We start from the raw sequence: 25,037 nt of genomic DNA on the forward strand, positions 1-25,037 counted from the left end.
GCCCGGGGCCGCAGGACACCGCAGTGCCCCGGGCCCCGCTGAAGTCACCAGCAACATGCCCGGCGGGGCCCGGGGCCACCCCCGCAGCTGCTGGCGGCCACGTGGGTGCACACCTGGCCCTGCCGAGCGGCCCCGGCCCCGGCCCCGCGCTCCCCCGGCCGGGCCCGCACCTGCTCCGAAATGGTTAAGGCCGCCGTGTCCGGGCGGCCGCGGGGCCGCACGAGCTGCCCCCGCCCCGCCCCGCCCGCCCGCACGTGATGCTGCCGGAGCTGTCACCGCAGCCCATAAACCGGAGCTCGAGGAGGGAGAACAAAAGGCAGGAGCGAGAGTATAAAAGAGGCCGCGGGACGCCCCTGCCCCATGCCCGAGCCCGGCGGGACCATGGCTCCGGCGCCGCTCCTCGCCGCCCTGCTCCTGCCCCTGCTCCTGCCCCTGCCCTGCCTGCTCGGCGCCCCCGCGCCCCCGCGCCCCGGCCGGCACAAGGCGCTGGTGAGTACGAGGGCTGGGCCCTGCTCTCTCCCACCTTCGCCTTCCCGGACACTGTCCTCTCCCGCTCCGCTCGGAGGGATGCTCCCAGCTCGCTGCCCTCCCCCGGCACAAGGCACCGGGCCCCTCTGCCCGGGACCGGTGTCCCGTTCCCCGGGCTCTGCTCCTGTCGGCCCCTTCTCCTTCCCACCCCCAGAGGGACTCGCCTTTTGCGCGCTTACTTCCCATGTCCTTAGAGCAAAGCCCCTCCCTGGTCCAGAAACGAGCTCTGGAAACTTTTTCTGTCCATCCTGGGGGGGAACTACAAATCCCTCTGGTTTCTGCCGGGGAAGCTCCTGTTCCCCCCCCCAGCAGACCTGTTTGTTTTAGGGCTGGTGTTTTCTGTGATGTCAGCTGCCTCCCGGCTTGTTGGGCAGGGGAATCTGCAGGCTGGCTTTTTGCATGTGGGGATGCATTTAAAAACCATGCGCTTTTGTGGAGAGCGAAACAGCAACAGCGCTGGTGAAAAGGAAAGGGGGGGGGGGGAGAGATGACTGTAATTACTGTTTCCAAGATGACAAGGGGTTTCCCCCCTCCTCCCTTCTCTTTAAAGGTAATGTGACCCTCATGCTGAGCTGGCACTTCCCAGATGAAAGCAAGTGTTAAGGGGATACAAAAGTAAATAGATGAATAAAACATGCAGGCAGGAGGGAAGCAGCAGGGCTTTCTCTGCAGGCATGCCTGCCAAATCCTCGCACCTGGGATGGGGCTGGGAGCAGCAGGAGGTGCTGATGCCAGAGAGGATCAGTGGCCTGTGAGAAGTCAGGGGATTGGAGAGGACAGAGAGGTCTCTATGCGGTGGATGAGCCTGTGTGTAATTGGGTTATTATATGCATGTGCTTCTCTGGCACGCCACACCATAGCGACACAACTGTGCCCGGTAGCGCTGGCGGGGATTAGCTGGGTTCTGCCGATGTTTTTATCATGCTGTCATCTGAGAAGTTTATAACTCGGCTGTTAAATCTGCCGTGGGCTGGAACTTGGTGAAAACGTTCTTGGCCTCCAAAGTGCTTTCATTATCCCAAGCAATATGTCGTTGACCTCAGCACAGCTGTGCCCCCGTGGTGGGGCAGCCCAGTGCTCTGCTGAATGGGGATGCATTTCTTCACACACCCCAGCCATGGCATAGCCTCAGCTTTTCACTCGGAGCTAAATTTAGCGCCTGGCTGATCCCTATTCCGCCCAGCCAGAATTAGCAATTTATAAACATGGAGCATGGTGCATTCCTGAAGAGACATGAACTCGAGTGGGGGTGAGGAGAGAGAGGTTCCCAGTCACCCCGAACCTCGCTACATCCAGGAACACAGTGGTTGCCATTTTTGAACAGCTCAGCAGTGCATCTAGTCATCCATGGCAGCCTGTGCTGGACACTAGGTTGGAAGATTGTGCCAGCCCTGGATTTGTGTGCAAACACTACAAAGTAAGATCCCTGTATAGCTCCTTGCCTGGCTGCGACTAGGACCCCTGCTGGCCATGATACCTCACAGGTGCCAAGTGAAAAAGGTTACTGAGGATTTTACAAGCTGGCCAGCACCCTTGGAGCAGAATAGGGAGAGTTAAAAAAGGTTTTGTGGGACAGTGCCTGGTGGACACAGGGATTCCCATACCACTCAAACTCTCCAGTCCAGACACCTATCTCTGCCATTGGCCCAGATCAGATGCTTTAGAGGAGGGCACCCCACTACCATTGGAGTTATCTGTACAGCCACCCACCCAGGAGGAAAATTCCTCTTTAACACCAAGCAGTTAGCTCTTGGCTTGCATTCTGAATCATGAGTGCTAACACGCCTGATATGTTTTTATCCTTGCTAGAATACCTCTGGATTATGTCAGTATTATTCCTAACAAATGTCTAATCCTTTTTCTACATCCTAATGAGCGTTTTGTTCATGAGTTCCTTGAGGCGGGGAATTCTGCTGGTCATGGTAAGGGAGGGGGAGCAGTCAGTTTCTACAGGGACATCATTGGCTTCATTTATTTTTTTCTTTAGGTTAGTTCATTTGGTCAAAATCCTTTTCTCTTGACTCTCGGTAACTGATAGCGTGCCCTTCCTGCCATGAGTTTTCCTGATCTGTCACTGTTTACAAGGATCTTCTCTACAACAGAGAAAATATCTATTCAGTACAAGTAATGAAACGGACCATGCGGAAGTTGCTCTCAAATGCCTCAAATAAATAAACTGAAATGACAGATGCTACTTTTCCCCACTAGCCACTCTTCTGTCATTGTAGGCTTGTAAATGGACCTAGTCCTTCAGAGAAATACGATTTGCAGGTTGGTGACATCCCTCCTCTACTTTAGTTGCCATTTAACTGAAATGTGTGTGAGTGCTTTTTCTTGCGTTAGGACAGGACTGCACAGACTTTAGGGACTGAGTGTCTCTACACCATTTGACAGGCAAGGGTCTATGATAACAACTTTATTGGACCAACTGTATAGTTGATCTGGATGCAGAGTGCCATTCTTCAGGTCTGGGGGGAAAAAGCAGATGCAGCCAACTGTATACTTCTCCCTCGTGGAAACTAATCTCTTGAATGTTTGGAGCCTCTCCCCATGCTTACTAATCGTTGTCATTGTCCTTTCTCTGGACCTTTTGCTCACTGTGGATGGGTGAGAAAGGGGCTGAGGGTCAGGGAAGAGCCCCCTGGCTGGAGTTCCCAGTTCCATGGTAAAAGCCACCACTTGAGCCATCAACTGTTGGATGCTGCCTGTGAGCACTCTGATCTAGGACCCAAGGGCTCTGCAGTTAGCAATGACCTAAATGTTCTTTGCTTGCATACAGTACCATACCATGATGGGGCAAGGGAGGGCTGATGGATTTTCTCCTGACCCCAGCTGGTGATCAGAAGCTTGAGGATTGATAACCCTTGATCACCAGAGCTTTGCACCAATTCAAGATGTTGGGCAGGGCTTGTCATTTTGTTTTGTGTTTGTACAGCACCTAGCACAATCGGGCCTTGGCTCATGACCTTGGTAATGCACATAACAATAATGATAATAGAAGTAGCATTAGTTTATTAGGAGTAAAGGGTGCTCTAAGGCTGGAGTTTGTTACCGTGGAGTTCTCAGAGCTGTGATCAACGGATGCTTCATCTCTGTTAACAGCTGCAGAAAGCAAAAAGTCAAGCTTGGCTTTTGCTGTCTCCAGTGTCTCCCACAAACACCCTGAACAAAGCTCTTTAATCCTCTGGGCCTTGCACACACAAATGTTGTTCCTGGAGATGGCCTGGTTTAGGCTTCTAGGGGAAATGGAAGTCAATGCACCTTACTGAGACACTGACCATAGGGGGATGGGTGCCCTCATGCTCAGCTGGCTGATGTATGTCCTTGCCTAAAACTCTGCTCCTCTCCAAAGCCAGCAGGTCCTACCTGGAATGAACTGCTCTCAGGGAGAGGAGCAGAGGGAGTAGTCAGGCTCTTCTGGCTCTGCCCCCCACCACACACGGCGTTTACATGGAGGATTTGATCTATGTTGTTTGTTTTCATTCTTTAAATATTGAATTGGGTGTCCAGGGTAATTTTAGACTGTTTATCCTCTGCTTCAGCAGCAGATCAAGAGCCCATGTAAACATTTACTCTCTCTTGGTTTTGGTAATGTCCATCCTTCCTCCTCATACACACGCACTAGCCACAAGCTGTTGTTACTGAAGGCTTAATGTTAGCACCTGGGCTCTGGCAAAGTGGACACAGTGGGGGCGAGAGACAGCAGGGATCAGAGAGCAAGCTGGTGTGTTCAGAGGCTGTGTCCCACACTCTAGGTCACTCACGCCTGGGCCCCAATGCCCTACCTTCAGCCATTATACTCAGCTTTCCAAGGCCACTGTCTAGATCAGTGATTCTCTGTTACAAGGCACTCTGGTTTGGCTCCTGCTCAAAATTAGCACAGTTGCGCAAACACCTCCATGTAATTCACAAGATAAACCCAGAGATTTCAAACAGGAATCCACAGTGGCAAAACCATTCTGACCTATTGTGGGCTTTCTGTGTTCTTTTGCATCAGAATTGCTCTAATATTCTCCCGTAGTCAAAAAAAAACAAGTGAAAGCCAAAAACTGGCACTTTCTGAGGGGTGCCTGGAGTCCAACAAGTTGAGAATCACTAGTCTAGTTATATTTAACAAGGAGCACTCAGAATATGTGCATCTCTACATGTGAAATGAGAGGGTTTTTTCCCTTGATTTTTTTTTTTTTTTTCCTTTATAGCCCTATGCCAGAAAGTAAAAAGTTGACCTTTAGCTGCCCACATCTGTCACCAGGCCAGGGCAGACCTGGATAGGGAAATAAAGTGTTCTTAGTTGCCTTGTCCTATAAGGGAAGAACAACTGTAATGCATGAAATGACAATACACAATTACAAAAATACAGGGTGGTACTGTCTTTAACCAATGTGTAGTTAATTTGTGAAACTCACTGCTGCAGGGCATCAAAGAGCACATAGGAAATCAGGTACAGATTTAACTGTTACATTCTTATGTGGATAAGAAATAGCTCTGCAGATGTACTAAGAAGGTTAAAAATAATAAGGCCATCCAGCCTCATGTTTCTGGCCATGGAGGCTTTATTGGCCAGCGTCCAAAGAAATGCCTCATCATCCCCTGTCTGCAGTATAGGCCTAAGGAATGTGCCTGGGAGGATGGTGAACAACAAAGAATTGTAGCTGAATCCTATGGGCTTAGCAATACCCCATTGTTCTAGAGACGGGACTGGAAATTTCACAAGAACAAGCTCTCTCTTCAGATTCTGCTCATTGTGGTTCTGGCCAAAGCAATTGCCATGGGTTGTGTTCTTGCGATACCTGCCTGTCTGTGCTGCAAGCCTGGCTGAAACAAGGAAGCAGGAGTACATGGAAATGAAAGAGTGCATGAAAATCAGCTGAGCATTTGCAGGCTTTGGTTTGGGTTCAGTTCAAGTTTAAAGGGAAGATTTGAAGCCAAAGCATTCCAATCGCATTCTGAATGCTGCAGCCATGCCTCGCTGCTTTGGTTACTGAAGAGCAGATGGGACAGGTGGTGTCGTGAGATGGCAAATGGTGGATTCCCTGGAGAACCCATCAAAGGGCTTTGCTCTGCCCAAACTAAATGAGGGAATAGTCAGGCTTGTGTAGAGCCCATGGGGTTGACAGTCTGTCACTGCATGTGAAGGCTGCTGGGCTTTTATGTCTCTGCATGTCAGCCTACACTCCCACACTCCATGCTTGTACATGTGCATGTGACCAGACATAGCGTTAATTCACTTGGTTGTACGACACACTTGCTGCACTCCATGGAGTTTCCATAACAAAAGGGACAGAGACCTGAGTCTTTCCGGAAGAACCTCTTAAAATCATTGAGTGAGGATCTCCAGATTTGGGTGCTTACCAAAGGGTTGGGAAGGGCGTGTCAGGGAATCTTGGTCCCTTCCCCAGGTAGGACCATACTCCCCTAGGTCAGGGTCCCCAGTCCCAGGCTATAGCAGGCTGTATGTCTTTGTACAGTTGGGCTATCCCCATCCCAGTGTACTGGGTGGGCTTGTATCCTTTGAGGTCCCAGTCCACATCCTGAGGGGAATAGGCCTCCTAGAGCATAGGGATCATGGTCCTTGCCCAGGTGGGTGTTTGCTGATAGCCAACTCATTTTAAATACACAAGGGAATATGAAATCCCTTCTATGGCTGGAACATGCTGAATCCCAGAGAGGGTCCCTTGGTCTCAAGGGGACTCCAAGGTCATCAGACTAGGGGCTCTTGAGATCTAACACTGCCAGGCCTCCCAGGGTTTATTTGCCTCGCGCCTTGCAAGTACGCTGGCCTCTGGTCAGCTGCCGCTTCCCCTGCACTGACAGCTCTGGGGTGGTGCCGCTGACAGTGTGAAGCCTTGAACTGTCACATAATTAAATTGTCTGCGAAAGAAAATAACCCAGTGATGTTTATTCATTTGCCCTCCCTCTTTCAGCAGCCTGTGTCGTCTTGCTCCATTCCTGCTCATAAACATTTGCCTTTCTCAGTGTTTCATGTTCCACGTTGCTTAGGAAAAATAAACATTTTCTTTCTCTGTTGCCAGCAACAACAACTGCCACCAAATAATCCGGAAACAAAGTCTGGTCACAGGGAGCTTGCACTGGATGATTGCGAGGGAGAATGTGGAATAGCAGAAAAGGGACCCAGGCCAATGCTTACAAGAAGCCAATCCTGCCTCCCTCATCTTCCCCTACCTCAACCCTCCTGACTTCAGACTTTTCATAGCTTCCACTTGAGCCCAGCACACAGGAGGACATGGACTAGTCCTGTTACAGGAAAGCTTGGTGTCTGTAGATAGAGAGAGACAGTAGGTGGTGCTCAAGAATGGCTCTGAGGTTTCGGAGGCTCGCATGGCTTCCTTTACACAGCATTTTTCATTAGCTGTTGACAGGTCCCACTGGACAGAGTGAGATAGTGGAGTCCTGTTCACACAAGCAGGGGTCAGACTGGTTTGCAGAGCCATGAGTCCTTCCAGCTGAGAAGTGTCAGTATTATTATCCCCTCTGAATGCTGTCTGGGACCACATCTCTTCCACATGGCCTGGTGCCTCAACTGTCTCACTGCATCAGTGAGGATGTGGCTTCCTCTGATGAAGAAGACCTGTCAGAGCTGGTGTTCTCTGAGAACCTGTTTCCCTCTATGTGTACCTGTGTTGAAGCAGCCCTTTTTTCTACAGTCTCCCTGTTAGGTTAACCAGGGGAGTTGGCCTGAGACTGGTGCAAGGCCCTCCCTTTCCCTGTTCCTGTTGATTTCCTCCTCACCCTGGCACTGGGGACACTCTGCTTTCCCTTGTCCTGTCCAAGGGCAGCTATAGTTCCACCTCCCACATCCCCAACTGACTCTGTTTCAGGAGAGCAGGCGATCTGGACTTGTGGAAGTGGATCAAGAAGCTGCAAAGATCTTGTAGCCCTGATAGTGAACAACCTTTATTCCTCAAAGCCCAGCTTAGGAGGAGTGAAATGACAGAAGGGCTGGATACACCTAAGGGCATGCTCAGTTGTTGCTTCCTTACAGTTCTGTAAGGACAGCTCTGCACAGAGGAATAAAGCTAGAGCCAAGAGGCTAGGCATCCTTTGTGGGCTGCCCATGTCTGGAAGTGGATCTAGGGCTGTCAAGGAAGTCAGGCTGCAGGAGACCTCTCAAGTCCCTAGTGGAAGGCTGGATCGTGGAGTTGCACCTTGAATACAGAGTCACAAGCATAGGTAGCAGGGTGCTGGGGACAATGCTACTGAGTCCCTGCCTTCCAGGGCAGGACAAAGCCTCACCAATATGGGAGGCCTCCATCCTTAGCCTGAGCTGAGGCAAGTAGCTGGCCACTGGCTGACTGGGAACAGGTATCTGTGTTGTGTCATGGGTACTATTTATTTATTGCATGTGGCAGCTCCTGGGAGCACCAGTCACAAACCATGTGTCAGGTGGGTAGAAACACAGAACATAAAGATGATGGTACCTGGCCCAAAGAGTATCCTTTAAGTTTGAGAAAAGTGGCAATGGACAAACAGGGGAGCACCAAGAGACTATGCCCAGCTCTTGTCACGTTCTATGTACCCAAAAAGTGTCCTGGCTGGTTGATGCTTCTTTCTGCCTGTGGCTCTCTTCTGCTCTGCCTGCCACCTCCTACCCCCATCTCTGTCCGGGCTCTGGCTCCAGAACGCAGGCAGCTCTTCAGAGAGGGGCCCTGCCCAACAGGAACCCACCCAGAGACCAGTTCCCTGGGCCTCTAATCTGTGAGACTAGAAATGCCCCAACCTCCTGCCACTGCTTAGGGCAGGGTCTTGAGGAGCTTGGCTGCTTCTCAGGTGGCCTCTGCAGGCTGGAAAGTGGAGTCTGTTCTGCTCTGAGATGTACCAAAGCTCGAGTGACGACAAAGCCCTGCAGCGCCTGGAAGAACATAGCAGGCAGTCTCTGCATGTCTGCTATGGTTTTTGTCTCCCCTGAGACCTGACCTTTTCCTTCTTTCATTCCTGCCTGGACTTTCACAGCCATATGCTGGGAAGCCACTCTTTCCTCACAGGAGACCCTGCCAAATGTGCTGCCTAATCCTGCTTGCAGACTATCGCAGCCTGTCCCCAAAACTGTCACCAGAGCTCTCCCTGGGGGCTTTCACTCATGTACCTTTGAATCTCCAAGTCCTCACACTGGAAATTTATTTGCTTCTTTCCTTAGCCGAGAGACGTCAACCCCAAAATGGTGACTGTTCCTCTCACCCCCATTGCTCATTTCCATTCACTAGTGTGGGAGTCCTTCAAAAGCCACTCCTTCCTCCCCACCTTGAGTGGGATAGACTTTGAGTTGCCCTTCCTCCCAGCTAGTAGCAGCCTTCTCATGCAAGGTCACTGGGGTTTATTGCAGAGGAAGATGTTCCTGCAGGCATGAGTCAGGGTCTCGCAGTCCCTGCCTCTTTGAGCAGTGTCCAGGGAGTAAGGTGATGCCTGGGATGAGCGAGGCTGGGAGGAGCTCGCCCCTCACCTACTGTGTTTGCAGGAAGAAGGGGTGTTCTCTGGAACCCTGCTTGTTTTTCCCCCTATGAAAAGCCAATGCTGCACTGGTCTGTTCTCATCTCCCTGCTCTGTTGGCTGGAGAGGATTGCTTGAGAGTGATGTAAAGCATTCTTTTCCCAAGACTGTGCCAATTCCCATATCCCCTTGGCACCAGGGGGCAGGGAGGTGGAGGGGGGAGGCTCTGCACTCCCTTGTCACTGGCTCAGTTCTGTTCCCAGCCTCTCAGAGTAACAAACTCTTGCTCCCCAGCTGCAAGGCTTTTGGCCCCCTGGAATTTTATCTTCCTCCAGATCAGAGGAGGGGATGGGCAGGGAAGCCTGGCCTTGTTAAGTGGTTAATGCTTTTCTTACCAAAACAAATCTGCCGAGGGAAGGTCTCAAGCAGTAGCATTCTGGCCTTATAGCTTGCAAAAGACTTGCAAACAGCTTGGGCTTCCACTGTGTCTCAGCTCTGGTGGGCAAAGCAAGCCTTTTTTACCCCACATTGCCTGCCACTCGTTGCAGCAGGGGTTTGGATCTGACACTGGTAAAGAGGGCATGTTACTGGAGCTGCCTGTCTCGCCAAGACAGGAGTGCCTCTGGGGGAGCTGAGTGTACAGTTACTCAGAGGCCTGTTCAGTTGGTACAAGTCTCTGGACAGAAGAGTCTCTAGAGAATTCCTTGGTGAGTGGTACCAGTCTGTCAGATTTTCTCTCTCTCCAGCTTTGCACATCTGGCTGTGTCCACACCAGCAATTGTTATGGAGTTTCCTGTTGTGCCCAGGTAGCCCCACCTGCAGCAATGGGGGTGGGAGGCTCATTGCAGTACAGGTATTTTCCACCAGCTTGCACCTAGGTGACCTGGAGTCAGGTGCAATGCCCTTCCCTGGAAGTTGTTGGTTTGGTTTGGTTGGTTGGTAGGTTGGTTGGTTTGTTTTTAATAAATTTGTATCCAAGGCCAAATTAGCCAAAACTAATTCCCAGTCCAAGAGTCCAGAACCATAAGTGGCCCTACTACTGGCAAACATCCTCCACCCACACCTGGGGCTTCAGATGTTTCTAAATCCTTTGGTGGGCATCCTACTCGCAGGCCCAAGCCTGGGGGCTTGCAGTTTGGATGCTCCTGAGTTTTGCTTGCCCTTAGCCATAAGGCCCTCAGAACAAGCATTTCCATAAACTGGGCTTAAAGCTGCCACACCTCAGCGGGTACTGAACCACGCCAGAAGAGCAGTTCTCCTGTGGTGCAGTTCAGGAAAACTGCCTTCATGGACATGGGTACATGGTATTTCCCCTGCCAGGTTAAGAAGCCACTATGCTTGTCCTGAGCCTTGATCTGAGCCTTCATGGCAGTATAGGGACACATCAGGGGCAGGGTATAACTAGCATTGCATGAAGTGCCACAGGCTCTGGGTGCTTGCAGTGACCCAATGCAAGGGGAGCAGAAGTGACTCGGAACAGCCCCTGAATTGGGAAGGTGCACACTGCACTGCCAACTGCCCTGCAGTAAGGAGGGTTCCTGTGCCCATGGGAGGGCTCTTATGTAGGATCCATCCACCTTCCCCCCGCCTTTCACCCATGCTGGCTGTTGCCATGGGGCTGTCCCTGAAACAGGTGGAATGCAGACACATTTATCACCGCCTGTTTCAGTGGAGTACCAGGTCCTGCCCTGAGTCACAGGTGAGTGCCTTTCAGCCTGTGCAGACGAGCCCCCTTCAGTCTGGGACTGTCTCAGGTGACAAGTGTGGGTAAACAGCAGCGGTTCTGTGCTCAGCAAAGGGTTTGATTGAATGCTAGAGCCTGTTTGCCAAGACAGGGGGGATGGGGGTGGGGGACAGCCAGGATGCCAGGCTTATCTACTGCTCTCTTCACAAGTGCCTTGGAGCCATCAGCAGCTCCCAGCCCAAGCAACAGCACAGCCACAGTCGGGAGACCCGTCCCACAGAAGTCAGGGTACCTCTCACTGCAGACCTGTATTCCCAAAAGCAGCAGCAAAGGATGGCTTAATACCAACCCCTTCTCACAAAGGAAAGACCCACAGCTCCTCACCTTCTCTTTGTTACCACCCAGATGGAAGCATCAGTGGCTCTTGAGGGTCTAGACTTGGTGCTGTATCCATCCAGCATTGCTGTGCAGTTCTCAGCAGGTGCCAGGTCTCCCGCAGGTTCCTACAACTTTCAGAGGGCCCTGGGATGCAGGTGGGTTAGTTCACTGCAAGGATTCTCAGGCATGGGTGGCAGTGGGTGATGGCTGCTGAGCCTGAGGACTGTCCAGCTGGGAAAGGGTAGGACAAGTGAGTGGAGTAATGACAGCAGCGAGAGTGGGTGATTACCCTGTGCCTTGCATGACCTCCCAACCCCTGAGTTGGTCCCTGCAGCCTCGCTCAAAGGCACAGGGCTGATACATAGATGTTAGCCGTGATAGCGGAATTAATGCCAAGGGCTTCACACTTCATTACAGCCCACATGAATGGAACTATTGTCCTGGAACAGAGAGATGGCAAGTCAGGATTAAACAGCAGCTCTGCCCATAGGAAACTAACTGGCACTGTGCCAAATTGACCTTAAGGCCCCTGGTGGTATGATGCTGGGAGGATGTTCTGTCCGAGTGCGAGTGCACCTCGGAGACTGGAATGTGCCAGCCTTTGGGTGGGGGGAGGGATAGGGGTCTCCTTTAACCCCCAAGTCACCACAAGCTACAGAATGAGACATAATGAGCATGTGGGACCAAACCTGGAACCCAGGTGGGAGGGGGCACTCAACTGGCCTCTATTCATTCAGCACATGGGCAGCTTCACTGACTCCACATCTTGCCCTGTTTGTCCTTCCTGGCCAGGGGACATGGCTAGAAGCATCTCTCACACACGAGCACAGCCCTTAGCTCTTACAGGCACTTTAGATACTTCCCTCCAAAGGAGTCTGCTGGGTGTTGCTTTGTTACCAGGGGGTTGGAAAGGCTCTGCCACTATGAGGATGTGCTGGTAAAGAAGAGCTCCCATGGGGGAAACAGTTCCTTGAAGTGTGCCCACAAACTTATGAGGATCTGAATGTGTTCCTCTCCTCCCCCCAGGTTGGAAACATTGCCTTTTTAGCTCTCTGTGTAGCAGCTGTAAGGCAGGAACTCATAATCCTGATTGAGCTGTTTTGGGGGAGAGGTTTGGCCTATGTAGTAATAATAGCTCTGTGGGAAGGAACCCTCTCTGGCTTAGCCGCATCGGTTGTGATAGTGTTCTTGATACCCCTAGGTACTTGGTGTGACCCTCCCTGAAAGTTGTGCCCCCTAGGCTGAGAACCCAGAGCAAAGCTAGGAGCACTTCATTAAGATCACCAGGGCAGTGCGCTAATTCCCCATGCACCAAGCAGGAGTTGCAATGAGGTGTGTTTTGCAGAGAAGATGATAATATGAAGGAAGAAGGGGTGGAAATTAGCCTCTGTGGGCCCCCAGCTCTTCCTCCATACCCACGTCCTGCTCCCCAGGCACATAAATTCCCTTAGCTGTGCAGACGTTTCCCTGTCCCAGCACAGCATTTGGCCTGTGACGTGTCTATGTCCAGCATTAGGGAGAATGAAATGCCTGATTAAACTACTCCCCAAGCACTGTGCACTGGGGGTTAATGACAACAAGCAGCCAACTGGAAAAAAAAACAAAAAAACAGCAAACGGGAGGCAATTCACTGCCCAGAGATTTTTGTGTCTGGCTTTGAGGGTCTGGCTCTCGCCCATAGTTGCAAAACTATTTCCTGCCGACCAGCTGCCTGGGAAAAGTAGACCATAATATCCCAGGGCCAAGACGCTGCTGTAGTTCACATGGCACCACAGCCCTCCTATGCTGGAGAGCAGTGGAGCCCAGCAGATGGATCATACTACAGACACAAGTGTTGGCTGGACAGGATGGAGGACAAGCTTCCCAGGGGAGGTGCTGTTGGCTCAGGATAGGACATATGGCCTAGTGGGGAGGCATAGCTGAGAGACCACTGTGGTGCAGGTGAGAGGAAGAGTTGTCTCACCGTGTGGCTTGATTTCTCTTGCTGTGTGCTTCCGTAACAGCCCTGCTCCTCTTTTGCCTAGGATGGGGCTCGAAAACAACACACCTGGAAGGAACAGAACCCCTGGGTTTCCCCCTCAGTTAACACCTTGGAGTCAGGAGTCCCCTCCAAGGGCTTCTCCCAGGACACCGAGGGACAGGCGGCGCACTGGAACCCACCCCGCTGCGGCGTGCCCGATGTGCCCATCCTACCAGATGGCCAGAACGGGCGGAACCGACAAAAGCGGTTCGTCTTGTCTGGAGGGCGCTGGGACAAGACGGACCTCACCTACAAGTAAGACGGGTCTGGAGCAGGAAGAGAGTTCTCGGTGGCTTCTTCCCTCTTACGGGACCTCTCCATTCACTGCTCTCCTGAGCAACAGAGGCTGAGCTGGGCTGGGCCTCTACCAGCATGGGCCTGTAAAGGCTGGGGGGCTTATGCAAGAAGCAGGGTGCACTAATCCCAGAGACAAAGTTGCAGTTTACTGGTGTAACCAGGGTGTATTTCCCCACTCACACTCACAACGTGTCTATCCCTCTATACCAGTTCTCAATCTTCTTAGCCTCAAGGCACCCCTTGGAAAATGCCAACTCTTAGTTTCAACTCGTTTTGACTACAGAGACGTACTAGAGCGATTCTTCTGTAGCAAAGAACTCAGCAAGACCAAAACAGGTCAGAATGGTTTTAATACTGTGGATTCCTATTTGAAATCTCTGGGTTTATCCTGTGAATCGTGTTTGCACCTAGCAGTGCTAAGGTGGTGTGGCACACAAGGCACCCTTGAAAGGATCTCAAGCTTCTGCAAAGGCTTTCATAGACGACTTGCATGAGATTTCGTGGGCCACCTCAGAGTTATACTGCACCCTGTGTGCTAGGTGTCAGTAAGTGCTCTACACAGTATGCAGACTACCCAGTGTACTCAATGCCCGAAGCACTCAATCTGGACCCAGACTCAAGTCCTCTTCCTGGTACGTTAATTAGGCCTGTTACTGGGTTTGGACAACAGCAAGCCAAGCAATGTTGTTTGATAGATCACCTGTAATAATGGAAAGCGGATGGTGACTTTTTTCTGAGGGGAATGATCAATGTGACCTAGAGAAGAGATGATTTATAGGCTGTAGAAAAGTGACAGAAAACTGATACAGAAAAGACTCCTAGATGAAGTGAGTGTGGAGGGTAATGGTGATTGTGATGATACTGGATACTGTGGCACTTGCATTAATGGTGGCTACATTGACAGTTAATGCAGTGAAAAGGATGCTAGTGGTGATAAGTTATTTACAGGGGAGATCTGGTATCATTTCCTGACTGGGATGGGGGTTGCCATGAGATGTTGATCCCACAATGTTTTGACGTTAACAGAGGAGCAGCAGCTCTTTCCACAATGCTAATGACATGAGCTGCTGCAGCTGCTGCCTTGAACGCACTGATCCTACCTGAAGTGCTGGTACCTCAGCAATGGCTGCAGGACATTGGGTGACTCTTGCTGCTTTTTAGGATAATCAGATTCCCTTGGCAACTGGTGAAAAGTAAAGTGAGACGCACAGTTGCAGAAGCCTTGAAAGTATGGAGTGATGTGACGCCGCTGACCTTCACTGAAGTGCAGGAGGGCCGAGCCGACATAGTCATTGATTTCACAAGGTGAGCATGGAAGGAAAAGAAGCTCTAGTCCAGAAGGGGGTGGTCGCCTTCTTCCAGCGGGCCTAGCAGGACAGGGCCAGAGTTCAAAGTCTTCACGAAAGCTGAGCAAACTGTCACTTATTCACTGAATTTAGACCCGCTTTCTGTTCCCAAGCATTCTCCTTGGCTGTTCAAGGACAAGCCATTATTTTGTCCCATGCTTGTGTAGCACCTCACACAATGGGGCCTGGATTCCTGGCTGAGAGCCCTCTACATCACTGCCTCACAAATAGTCATGATGTTTTATTTTATCAGTTCGTGTGCCACTGAAAACCATTTTGCCCATTAATTTATGCCAACACTTGTTCAGCTGTTGGGTCTTTCACAAAGCATTTGCCTTGTCTGTCTTCAGCTACTTAATCTCTGCCCCTTGAGAGACTACCTAACCTTTTGCCCCAAAACAAATATAGTTTCTTGGTTAAATGAATCTCGGCTCCAGGCCTTGAGATTCACTTTCTACAATGTATTTATGAGAGCAAATCTTCACTCCAGTGAATGTTTGCACAGAGCTAATGCAAGGGATTGTGGAGACTGTTCAAGGGATGACGCGGGTTGCAGTCAGTATGTTTGTGCTTTGCCGAAGTGTTCACATCTCCCTTGGGCTTCCCCAGTCGACAGGAGCTGGGCCTGGGTGAGGCCTTGAGGATTTAGCCCAGGTGCCCAGTGGTCTGCCACTCTGTTTACCCTCAGTTCACCTAGGCTGACTTAACTCATGGTTTGACGAGTCTTCGCCTTAATTCTGAGGGTTCAGTGGTTAGTCCTCAGCTTTTCTCAGGTCTGTAGCTTTATTTAAGTGCTGCTTAACTGACCTGGATATGTGCATCCTTTCCAGGTACTGGCATGGTGATAACCTGCCTTTTGATGGGCCAGGAGGGATCCTGGCCCACGCGTTCTTCCCCAAGACCCATCGTGAGGGAGATGTCCATTTCGACTATGACGAGACCTGGACCATTGGGAACAGCTTGGGTACGTTGCTGATGCAGATGACTTGGGAGGGGCAATGACTCCTGATAAGGAGCCGAGAGGAGCAGTGACAGCAGGCTCCCCACGCACAGCAGAGCACGTGGATCATATCCTGCCCCCTGCAACCTTGTACCTTACAGGCTCTTGTCACGTTGCAGCTGCAGTGAAGTCCAGTTCTAACACCAGGTCACCTGAACACCCACAGCTAGAAATAAAACAGGAGAAATGAAGGGAAACTAAGGCACAGATGCCAGGTGAAGAGCTCCTTTGTCACAGTCCCATGTAGTAGGCTGGGATCAGTCCCAGGTCCCCTGAGCATTTCTCTCAGTCCGTTCCCAAACTTCTCTTCTTGAAACAGTCCATAAAGGGAAACAATACAGAACAACTGCAAATCTGCCATTTGGCCTGGGAATAGTCTGGCCATAAACAACATCTCCCTGCTGGCATGGGGGAGGGGGTGACCTCAGTTCCAGATCAAGTAAAAACCATGGGGCTAATAATAAAGCAAGGCCAATGTCTTCATGTCCTATCTCACAAGATAGGTTACAGGATCTTGGGATCCAGCAGCATTATTTCCTAAAGCCTGGCTTCTCCAGCAAGATCTACAGAAAATAACCTGCATCAGACACTGTCCCCCTCCCCCAGCCCTCCATGATAGTCAGGGAGAAGGAAATGAAGAAAGGATTTTTAAAAATACTAAATTAACACCTCTTTCTGGGCCTCAGCATCCATCTCGTCTCGTTTCTGCCAGGGTTTTAGCATTCACAAATCCAGTCCTGTGCTCACTGAACTCCAGGGCAGTTTCCCCATTGACTCTGAAAGCAGGATTAGGCCTTCATTTGTACACCCCCTGGAGCAGAGACTGTCCTGATTTTTGTTGTGTATAGCTCTAGTTTCACTACAGCTCAGAGTACCAACTAACTCACCCCAGTACCTTTTGCAACATTACCAAGATACTTCCTGCCAACTGCAGTGGGACAGTCTAGGAAACACCCAGAATTGTCACCACACTTTCCAGGTTTCAGTGTGCTATATGAAGAATTGCCTTGCATGCTAGTCTCACTGAAGCCAATCAAAGTATCCATCCTCGTAACAGAGCCCAGTTCTTACCACCTTTTCTCATGTGGCTTCAGAAATAGTTAGCAGGAACATTTTGTATGCCCTCGCCATTTAATAGCCTAAAAGAGCTTGCCAGCCCCTCATTAATCCTTGCAAGCCCTTTGGGAGGTAGAGAAATCTCATCCTTCATTTTTGCAAACAAGGACACAGAATCATAGAGAGGTTTCAATGATTTGCCCAAGTGTCTCAGAGCAAGTCATGGTCAACAACAGGATTTGACCTTGGGGGTTGCTGGTTCCCTGCTGCCTCTGTGATGAATGTGATGGCACTTCCCCAGCACAGATTTTTTCAGATATGCCGATGTTTAGCTTGCCATAAAATCCGACCACAGCACAGCAGGTCTGCCAGTCCTGGAAAGCAGAGTACGAGGAGTCTGCCAAGCTAAAAAGCATTGTTTGAAAGTTTTTAATAAACCATTGGCGTAGAAATCCTGCAGCCTCAGCTAACGTCAATGTGGTTAGGTTCATGGTGTCACCGCTGAGCAAATTGTATTCATGTCTTTGTACTGCTAATGGAAAGATAAAGCCAACGCTGCATGTCTCCCAGACCTATGCAGGTGTTCCTACTACATGGAATATTCCACCACATGGCCACACCCCTTGGGAGCTGACCCTCTCCCCTATAGGCAGTAGTGGATGAACTAAATATAGCAGCTCTTGTGGTTGACTCTGACCCCGACTCTCCTTTTTCCTCTCAGATTGCAACGTGGAGGCTTTCTGACTGAAACCAGGTGCATGCCTGTGGTCAGAAACAAATAAGCCTTGTAACTTAGTTTGCTTCTCTCCTAGAATTTTAGAACCTGAAACTGGTCAGCTGGGAGCTACCTGAGGTCTCCTGGATCCCATTTTTATTCTCCCTTTAAAGATGCTTTCAAGTAGTTTATGCTTACTTGAAAGTTATTCCCTTATGCCTACCTGAAGGTTACTCCCTGAGTTCTCTGAGTGTAGTGAGGAAGGAGCAGATGAGCCTTTATTTATCTTTAATGTCATGTTCTTGTTACAGTCTACTGAAAAGCAATGTATAAGCTCCCCCTACTGTCTGTGCAGCTGCCATCCTGAGCACAAGCTATTCTCAGAGCTATTTCTTCATAGCAGCTGAGGTTGCAGTTCTGCTTCCCTGCAGCTGTCACAGCAGATGTGATCTAAATGTGACCTGTCATGTTGCATTTAACCATCAAGGAAAGAGGCCTCCCTTGCAAAGTTAAATCTACCTGGAGACAATATTAGCATCTTTCTACCTGCTTCCTACCAGACAAACTCCCACATGTGTGTCAAAAGCAGAACCCTCCATCCACCGGCAGGTGTGAGATTCTCCTGGGAGCTGGGACCATTCGTCCCTGTAGCTGGCCATGTGCAACCCACTGAAGGCAGAACTGAAAAAAGCTGATATGTTCAGGTGAACACACACATGTATAAGAAAACGGGCTGCACGTTCACTGACTCCCTCACGCAGCTACAACATTCAGGAAGGAAAACCCAGCCCACCCCTTTCACCAACAACCTTTGTAGGCTTGCTAGAACTGCCTTTTTAAAGAGAGGTTTCAGGATCTACTGAATTCAATCCTCTGTGGAGATGCTTGCCATCTATAAGCCATGAAGCACATCAGTAGACTCCTGTGGACAACTGTTACCCTATTGAGAAATCTAAGAAAGAAACAGAAACCTTCCTGAGAAACAGGTTCCCCCTCTGCCTGCCTGTTCCCAGGCCCACCAGAGTGCATAAGCAGAGGCCTCTGCCCATCTTGGGTGCTTCACCCCCTTCCTGGACACTGAAGAACACCCTCCTCCTCCTCCCTTTGCAGGGACTGACCTTCTTCAAGTGGCTGCTCATGAATTTGGCCATGTCCTGGGCCTCCAGCACACAGCTGTCTCCAAGTCACTGATGTCCCCCTTCTACATCTTCCGCTACCCACTGAGCCTGAGCGAGGATGACAAACAAGGCATTCAGTACCTCTATGGGAAACCAAAGCTTGAGCCAGAACCAGCCCCAACCCCAACCCCAACAGCAGAGCCACCCCAGCCAGACATTGAAACAAATGAGATCACCAATGAGGAGGTGAGTGAATAGCAATGCATGTACCAAAACCCCAGAGAATACAGAGTCAGCATCAGTTTCTTTCTCTGCATCCTGCTGAATCCTCCCCTAGTAAGGCGCTGGGGCAGCCACAACAGTGGTAGAGGAGCTGGGGAGCAGGGGACCCATTAAGGATTCTCACTTCATTGGGGCCTGGTTATATGAGGCTTCCTCTTATACAGGCAGCCTGAGGTTAAATGACAAGTAAAGCATGTCTGAGGGATGCAGTTGGTCCCCTGCCACCACCCAAGCTTGGAACAAGTTGATGGAGAGATCTCAAAGACCTTCCCTGCAGGAGCAATAGAGGTCAGGGCAGGAAGGTATTAACAGAGCTGAGTAGGCAGCTGAGGAGCGCAGCAGTGATCCAAGTTGGGGCACAGTGGCAGATCTGTGTGGGTAAGCTTACATAGCACCTGGCTGTAGCCGGGGCTATTGACTGGTTGCTTTAATAAACCAGCTTTTATAGACACGGAATCCAGGTCCTTCAACAGACAACGCAGTAAGTCACACCACAAATAGGAAGAGCTCCTGCTGTTAAGAGCTCCTCCTGCCTGCTCACTCCCAAGATGCTTATCCAAGCACTTCATCAGTGGAGAACAGGATAGATTTAAATAATGCTGGGGAAAGTCACTGCATATGATAGAGTATCTCCAACCTTCCCTGCTGAGACACCAGGCAGGGTGTGGCACACCCACTATGCCCAACACCTGACCGACCTGCGGTGTTCTCAGTCTGTGCAGCCAGATGCCTGCGACACAGATTTCGACGCCGTTTCTACCATCAGGGGGGAGCTGTTCTTTTTCAAGTCTCGCTACGTGTGGCGGCTCCGGGGGGGAAAGCTGCAAGCTGGCTACCCCGCCCTGGCTTCCCGCCACTGGCAGGGGATCCCAAGCTCTGTCGACGCAGCCTTCGAGGATCCTCTAGGAAGTATCTGGTTCTTCCAAGGTAAGCGAGATAAGAGCAAGTTTGGAGCAGTAGAAAGGATGAGAGTCTGTAGAATGGGGAAATGCAAGACTCAACAGGTTTCGGGGGATCCAGACATTCTTGGCAGCTTTGAGAAAAGGTCCTAATAGGATGGTCCCTTTATCTCCCTCTCATTAGCTGTGGGGAAGGGGTGCTTTTACATTAGATAACACCAAGATACCATATTTTCCTCCTCTAGAACACAAGCAGTTATTGGGTAAAAGGCTCTGCCTAACAGGCCTGAAATCATGTACAGTAGAGCTGTGAGGGGTGAAGGCAGCTCTTCCTTTCTATCATCTTTTAGATGAAAATTGGTGAAGTGGACCAGGCAGCTTTTTATAAAGTGGCACTGACAAGCTGACAAATATCCTTGTTTCAGTTACTCCAAATCAGAAGAGTTTCACTGATTGACCAAAAGAGTTCTAGCAAGCTCATTTATGTCCCAGTGTTTGTAGCTATTTATCCATTTCTGCATTCTCACTGACTCTACATCTTGACAGATGTAACTCCACTGGCTTCCATGGAGTTGCTCCTGATTTACTAGAATTCCTAACAATAGTCAGGCCATGGCCCTACCCACTTCTGCACCAGCCATCACGGGAGTGTTTGTGCATGGGGGCTCATGGTGGGTGATCTCTCAAAGGGAGTCACAGCCTTCACACCCCTGGCAACACTGAAAGTGTGGTGGGGTGCTTGCATCCTTCTTCCCTATTCCCAGGGGGGGGCTGGAGTGCAACAGCCAGAAGAAAACTCAAGATCAAACAAGATGCTGTCATTCCTGCCACCACTGCCTAGAGCAAGACCTACTGTATTCTGCAGTGGGTGCCATGACTTTCAAAAACAATGGTGTATGCACTGTTTGCTCATGATGATCCTGAAACTAAGAATGATCATTTTCTGTTTCATCTGGCAGAGCAGGCACTGCCTTAATGCCCTTTCTAAGAGACAAGACTGAAAGCAATTGTTATATCGGTGCCCGTTTTTATGTGCCTGGTCTCTGCTTCATCAGACCGAGTCTCAGTGCATCAAGTGGCTCAGCAGCCAGCCTTTCTGTACGTGGATATTACTTGTAACCTGACCTGCAGACAAGGGTTTATGCTACAACCGGCAGACGACTCTTACCTACAGCAGTGCTGTGGAGTGTTGCTAAAATGAGAACTTGAGAAGGTGTTACATGCCTACGAGTCATTGTGGAGATTACGTGTGTAATCTAGACTCAAAATATTCTCCCACTGTTTCATTTGGGCTACTGCTTGTTAGCTCCCGTAGAATGTCAATGAAAACCACATGCCCAACAGTATAGTTCTTCTTTCCTTCACTATGCATTTTTTGCATATGCAGGTGCATGTACATTTTGCTTCAAGCTTGAGGCTTAGACTTCAGAGCCAGACTTGAAGGCATGAGGAACCCACCTCCTCTCTGAATTCTCTCTTCCACATCAGTCACAGTTTAGTTCATTTTCCTTCTCTCCCCACACCTGGCAGCCTCAGGTTCATAGGCAGAGAGAATAAAATATACCAAGGTGTGGATGAGTTGGGGTTTATTCCTGGCAACAATACGTCATTGATTCCCCACTTCTCTATATCATCACACTAGCTGGGATAATGCAGTGGGTACTAAATGCCTCTCAGCACACACAGAGCAAAATCCTAACCATGCTCCTTTGAGCAGCCTGCCCACAATAGCCACTTTAGAACAATAACCAGCAGCCAAGTCTTCACCAACTGGAAGGGGAGAGAGAAGCTTATTTTCATGTTACACAGATTCATCACTTGGGACTCTGACCCCATTGGGGTTGGCACCATGTGACAGTGTGGACAGAAAGTACTGGAGACTGAAGTAGTCCCTTAATTCTCAAAAGAGGCAAAGGAAAGGCAGCAGGTAGGCAAGTTCTCTCCACATCACCCCTTGACACAACCACAGCCTTTTGTAGGGGTGAGATGAGTGTTTCTTATCCCTGTCCCTTTGATGCCCAGCATCCCAATCACTATCAGCAAAGGGGCCTGTGGTGGTGGTGGCAGTGGTTTCCCTGCCATGGACAGCTTTCCCTCAACTGGGCTGACATGCTGGCACATCCCACTGCACAGACATTAGACAGGACATTCCCTTCAATCATGCCTGCCCTTACATGTTCTTCCTTTTTCTCCTCATCAGGCCCTCAGTACTGGATTTATGATGGTGAGAGACGTGTCTCTGGCCCTGCACCTATTACGGAGCTAGGCCTTTCTACTTCTCCCGTCCAGGCAGCCTTGATGTGGGGGACTGAAAAGAACAAGATTTACTTCTTCAAGGGAGGCAATTATTGGCGCTTCAACCCTAGCGCCCGCCAGGTGGACAACGTCTACCCCCGCACAATGGCTGACTGGCGTGGCATCCCTCAGGAGATTGATGCTGCTTTCCAGGATGAGACTGGTGAGTACAGAAAGGAGGAGACACATATCCCTGCATGTGTGTTCTCACCTAGTCCTGCCTCTTCAGTGGGAAGGGAATCAGCAGGATTTGGAGTGTAAGGATCATGTGTAAATTAGCATTCATAAAAGAAACACATGAATGCACACATATGAACACTATGTATACTGAGCGTGAAATCAGTGTCCAGTGTGTATGTGACTGATGCATTTGTAATAAACTTTGCAGACGACCAAGTAATTAAGCATCTGTAGCCTCCTGGATATTAGCATCCTTTGGGAGAAAATGCAAGGAGAACCATGTAGACATATTTTGTTGGTTAGAGAGACTCTAAATCAATACTGCCCTCCATTCTCTTAGTCACGTGAGTTTATATGACTTAGTTTATATAAGCTGTATATGCACTGATCAATGCTTGTATTAATCAGTAATCTAACGAGGTTACAGACTAACACAAGGAAAACTTCCACACTGTACACACTCCACAAAGAAAAAATGCATACCAGCATTATGAACAGCACTTCCTTTGCTTTGGAGGATGCTCAGAATAGCAGAGAAGTACTGTCATTATCATCTGGTTCCCCACACTGGGGTTCTTTGCTAAAAAATGGCAGAGCAATGCCACACCCTTTATCCAGAAATATGTTGGGAGCACTTGACAAGAGATGCATTAACCCTAACATCTTTTCCTTCCAAGGGAGTCCTTCATAATCAGCATTATGCCTGAACTCTCAGTAGTGGCTTGAATCTCAAGGGAAGGGCATCTCTCAGTGGTAACAGATTCCCATCACCACCATCCTACACCTACTTGCATATCGAGTAAAGGTCTAATTCTGAGCCCTTATCTCCCACTCAGGCTGTATTTCTCTCCTCACCTCCCTCCCCTATTGGTACCACACTTAAAAAAGGCAGCCTGATTTGCTAACCTAGTGAAGCAAAACAATGGGAAGAACATTTCTGGGTGACACGACTGACATGCACAGCTTTCTGCTCACCCTCCTTTGCTGTTTAGTGTTCTGGCCTTTGGTGTGGCTCTTCATCCTCTGAAAAAAACGAAGGGTCTTGTCAGTAGTATATATTCTGTCTCCTTTGACACTTCACCACTCTATTTCCACAGGTTTTGCCTATTTCCTGAGAGGCCGACATTACTGGAAGTTCGACCCAGTTCAGGTGAAAGTGCTAGAGGGTTACCCACGCCAGATCAGCCAGGACTTCTTCAGCTGTACACCTTCCTCCAACTCCTTCCGATGAAGAAAGGGGTGCTAATGGCCCCAGATTCTTCTCCTGCCTTCACACATCACCACCAGTCACCTCAAGAGATGTCCCACACTCTGACAAAGAAACCCCACTCCTGTCGTGCTCATCACTTAACACCATAGGTGGCACAAGTGGCTTGAGGCAGCTGTTAGTCTAAGGTGGAAACCTTAGATTCCAGGAGTTTGTACTCACAGCTTGGTATAGACATTAAAGATGACTGCAGCCTTGATGACTACCAGCTGCCTGCATTAAGGGTCGAGTGGCTGCTCTAACAGTTTTTTGGCACTGACATCCTAAAGACAAGAAGCCAACTTGGAATGGGGTCTGCTTCCATAATTATCTGGACACCATCCACTTAGAAAAGGGATTCCACTGGTATTTCTTTTGTTTACATTGTGTACAGCGGGGCTTCGCTTACTGATGTTTGCATTGGTGAGAACAGATTCCATCAATAATCCTTTCCTTAGCCTTGGCTGGGAGTTTTAACAGTCAGTTGACTATGTGTTGAGAAATTCAGATATGTGCCCATGTTGCCAGGGTTACTTCAACAGGACGGGGTGGGCTCCTGAATTTCAGCATCTTGTTCCACGTCTAGTGATACTTCTGTTTTTGTATTGCATTTTAAGTATGTATTTTCATTTTATATGGATTTGTGAAAATACTACATACTTTTTTAAGAAAAAAAAAAAGATGCTAGGTTTCAGTGCTGGACGCTGCCTTGTATCTCCATGTATTGTTACTAACTCTGGGAGTCTCAGTAGGACACTAGATCACCACACGACCTGCGGAGGGTCTGAAACTTCACCACCAATTTCAGAACTGCACTTGGCCAATGTCCAGGTCTCGGTTCAGCTCTTTGTTCTCTCCCTATCACTGCAAATCATTGTGCAAACGATGATTATTTTGTTCTTTTTTGTTCCTCCCCCTTTCTACCTCTCTCATCCATGCCATTCCTAGCCCTCGCCCCATCTCTCCAGTTCATTCCAGTTGCATCTGCTTCCCAATCTCATCATTTCTGATGCTTGGTACGGATCTAAAAAAGAAATCAACAAAACAAACTTTTGCTGGTTGTTACAGTCCCAGGTAGCATGACGACATCCCATTACTGCTCTTCCCAACTGTCCTGGGAAGGGTAGTCCAGAGGGGGTTGAGACCTACTCAGTTATCCTTTCCATGTATCAGCTTTCCTTCAGAGCTAGTCAGCAGAGACAAGTGGGATTTAAACCTACCCACAGCAAATAAGGGATGTGGCTACATGGCCTGTACCACCCCTAGCCTGCATGGTCTGCCTAAGCACTACAAATTTACCTCATTCATTTTTCAGGTCAAGGTTTTTGTCTTCTCAGTACCCATTTCTACAGCCGTTCTTCTTCTGTATGTAAATGTTTGTAAAATGTGTATAAACCCTTTTTATATATACTGTGTATATATTTATATGCTGTGCTGTATCAATGAACGTGATCTCTTTTCTATGCTCTGCCTGGTCTGAGTCTCTCAACATCAACAACAGCTTTAAAACCGGTCCCAACTCGAGACCTCGTCTTAGGCAGTGACGGA

The 25,037-nt window shown here is 49.6% G+C and overlaps 1 protein-coding gene across 1 annotated transcript; it reads left to right on the top strand.

Moving 5' to 3' along the window:
- Nucleotides 1-268: 268 nt before the first annotated feature.
- Nucleotides 269-24,952, top strand: MMP11 (matrix metallopeptidase 11). The gene is made up of 8 exons (XM_006277009.4): nt 269-489; nt 13,060-13,310; nt 14,514-14,657; nt 15,529-15,662; nt 18,580-18,833; nt 19,583-19,796; nt 21,969-22,226; nt 23,341-24,952. Exons 1-8 carry the CDS (start codon nt 361-363, stop codon nt 23,472-23,474), a joined length of 1,518 nt encoding a protein of 505 aa, XP_006277071.3. The 5' UTR covers nt 269-360; the 3' UTR covers nt 23,475-24,952.
- Nucleotides 24,953-25,037: the final 85 nt, after the last annotated feature.

The sequence above is a fragment of the Alligator mississippiensis genome, chromosome 10 (genome assembly GCF_030867095.1).
Source record: "Alligator mississippiensis isolate rAllMis1 chromosome 10, rAllMis1, whole genome shotgun sequence".
NCBI classification, from domain to species: Eukaryota; Metazoa; Chordata; order Crocodylia; family Alligatoridae; genus Alligator; species Alligator mississippiensis.

Excerpts from the sequence above, each read along its gene's own strand:
- MMP11 (XM_006277009.4), top strand. The coding sequence starts at position 361 with ATGCCCGAGCCCGGCGGGACCATGGCTCCGGCGCCGCTCCTCGCCGCC. Across the intron at positions 490-13,059 it reads CCGGCCGGCACAAGGCGCTG|GATGGGGCTCGAAAACAACA; the intron begins GTGAGTACGAGG and ends TCTTTTGCCTAG. Across the intron at positions 18,834-19,582 it reads ATGAGATCACCAATGAGGAG|TCTGTGCAGCCAGATGCCTG; the intron begins GTGAGTGAATAG and ends CGGTGTTCTCAG.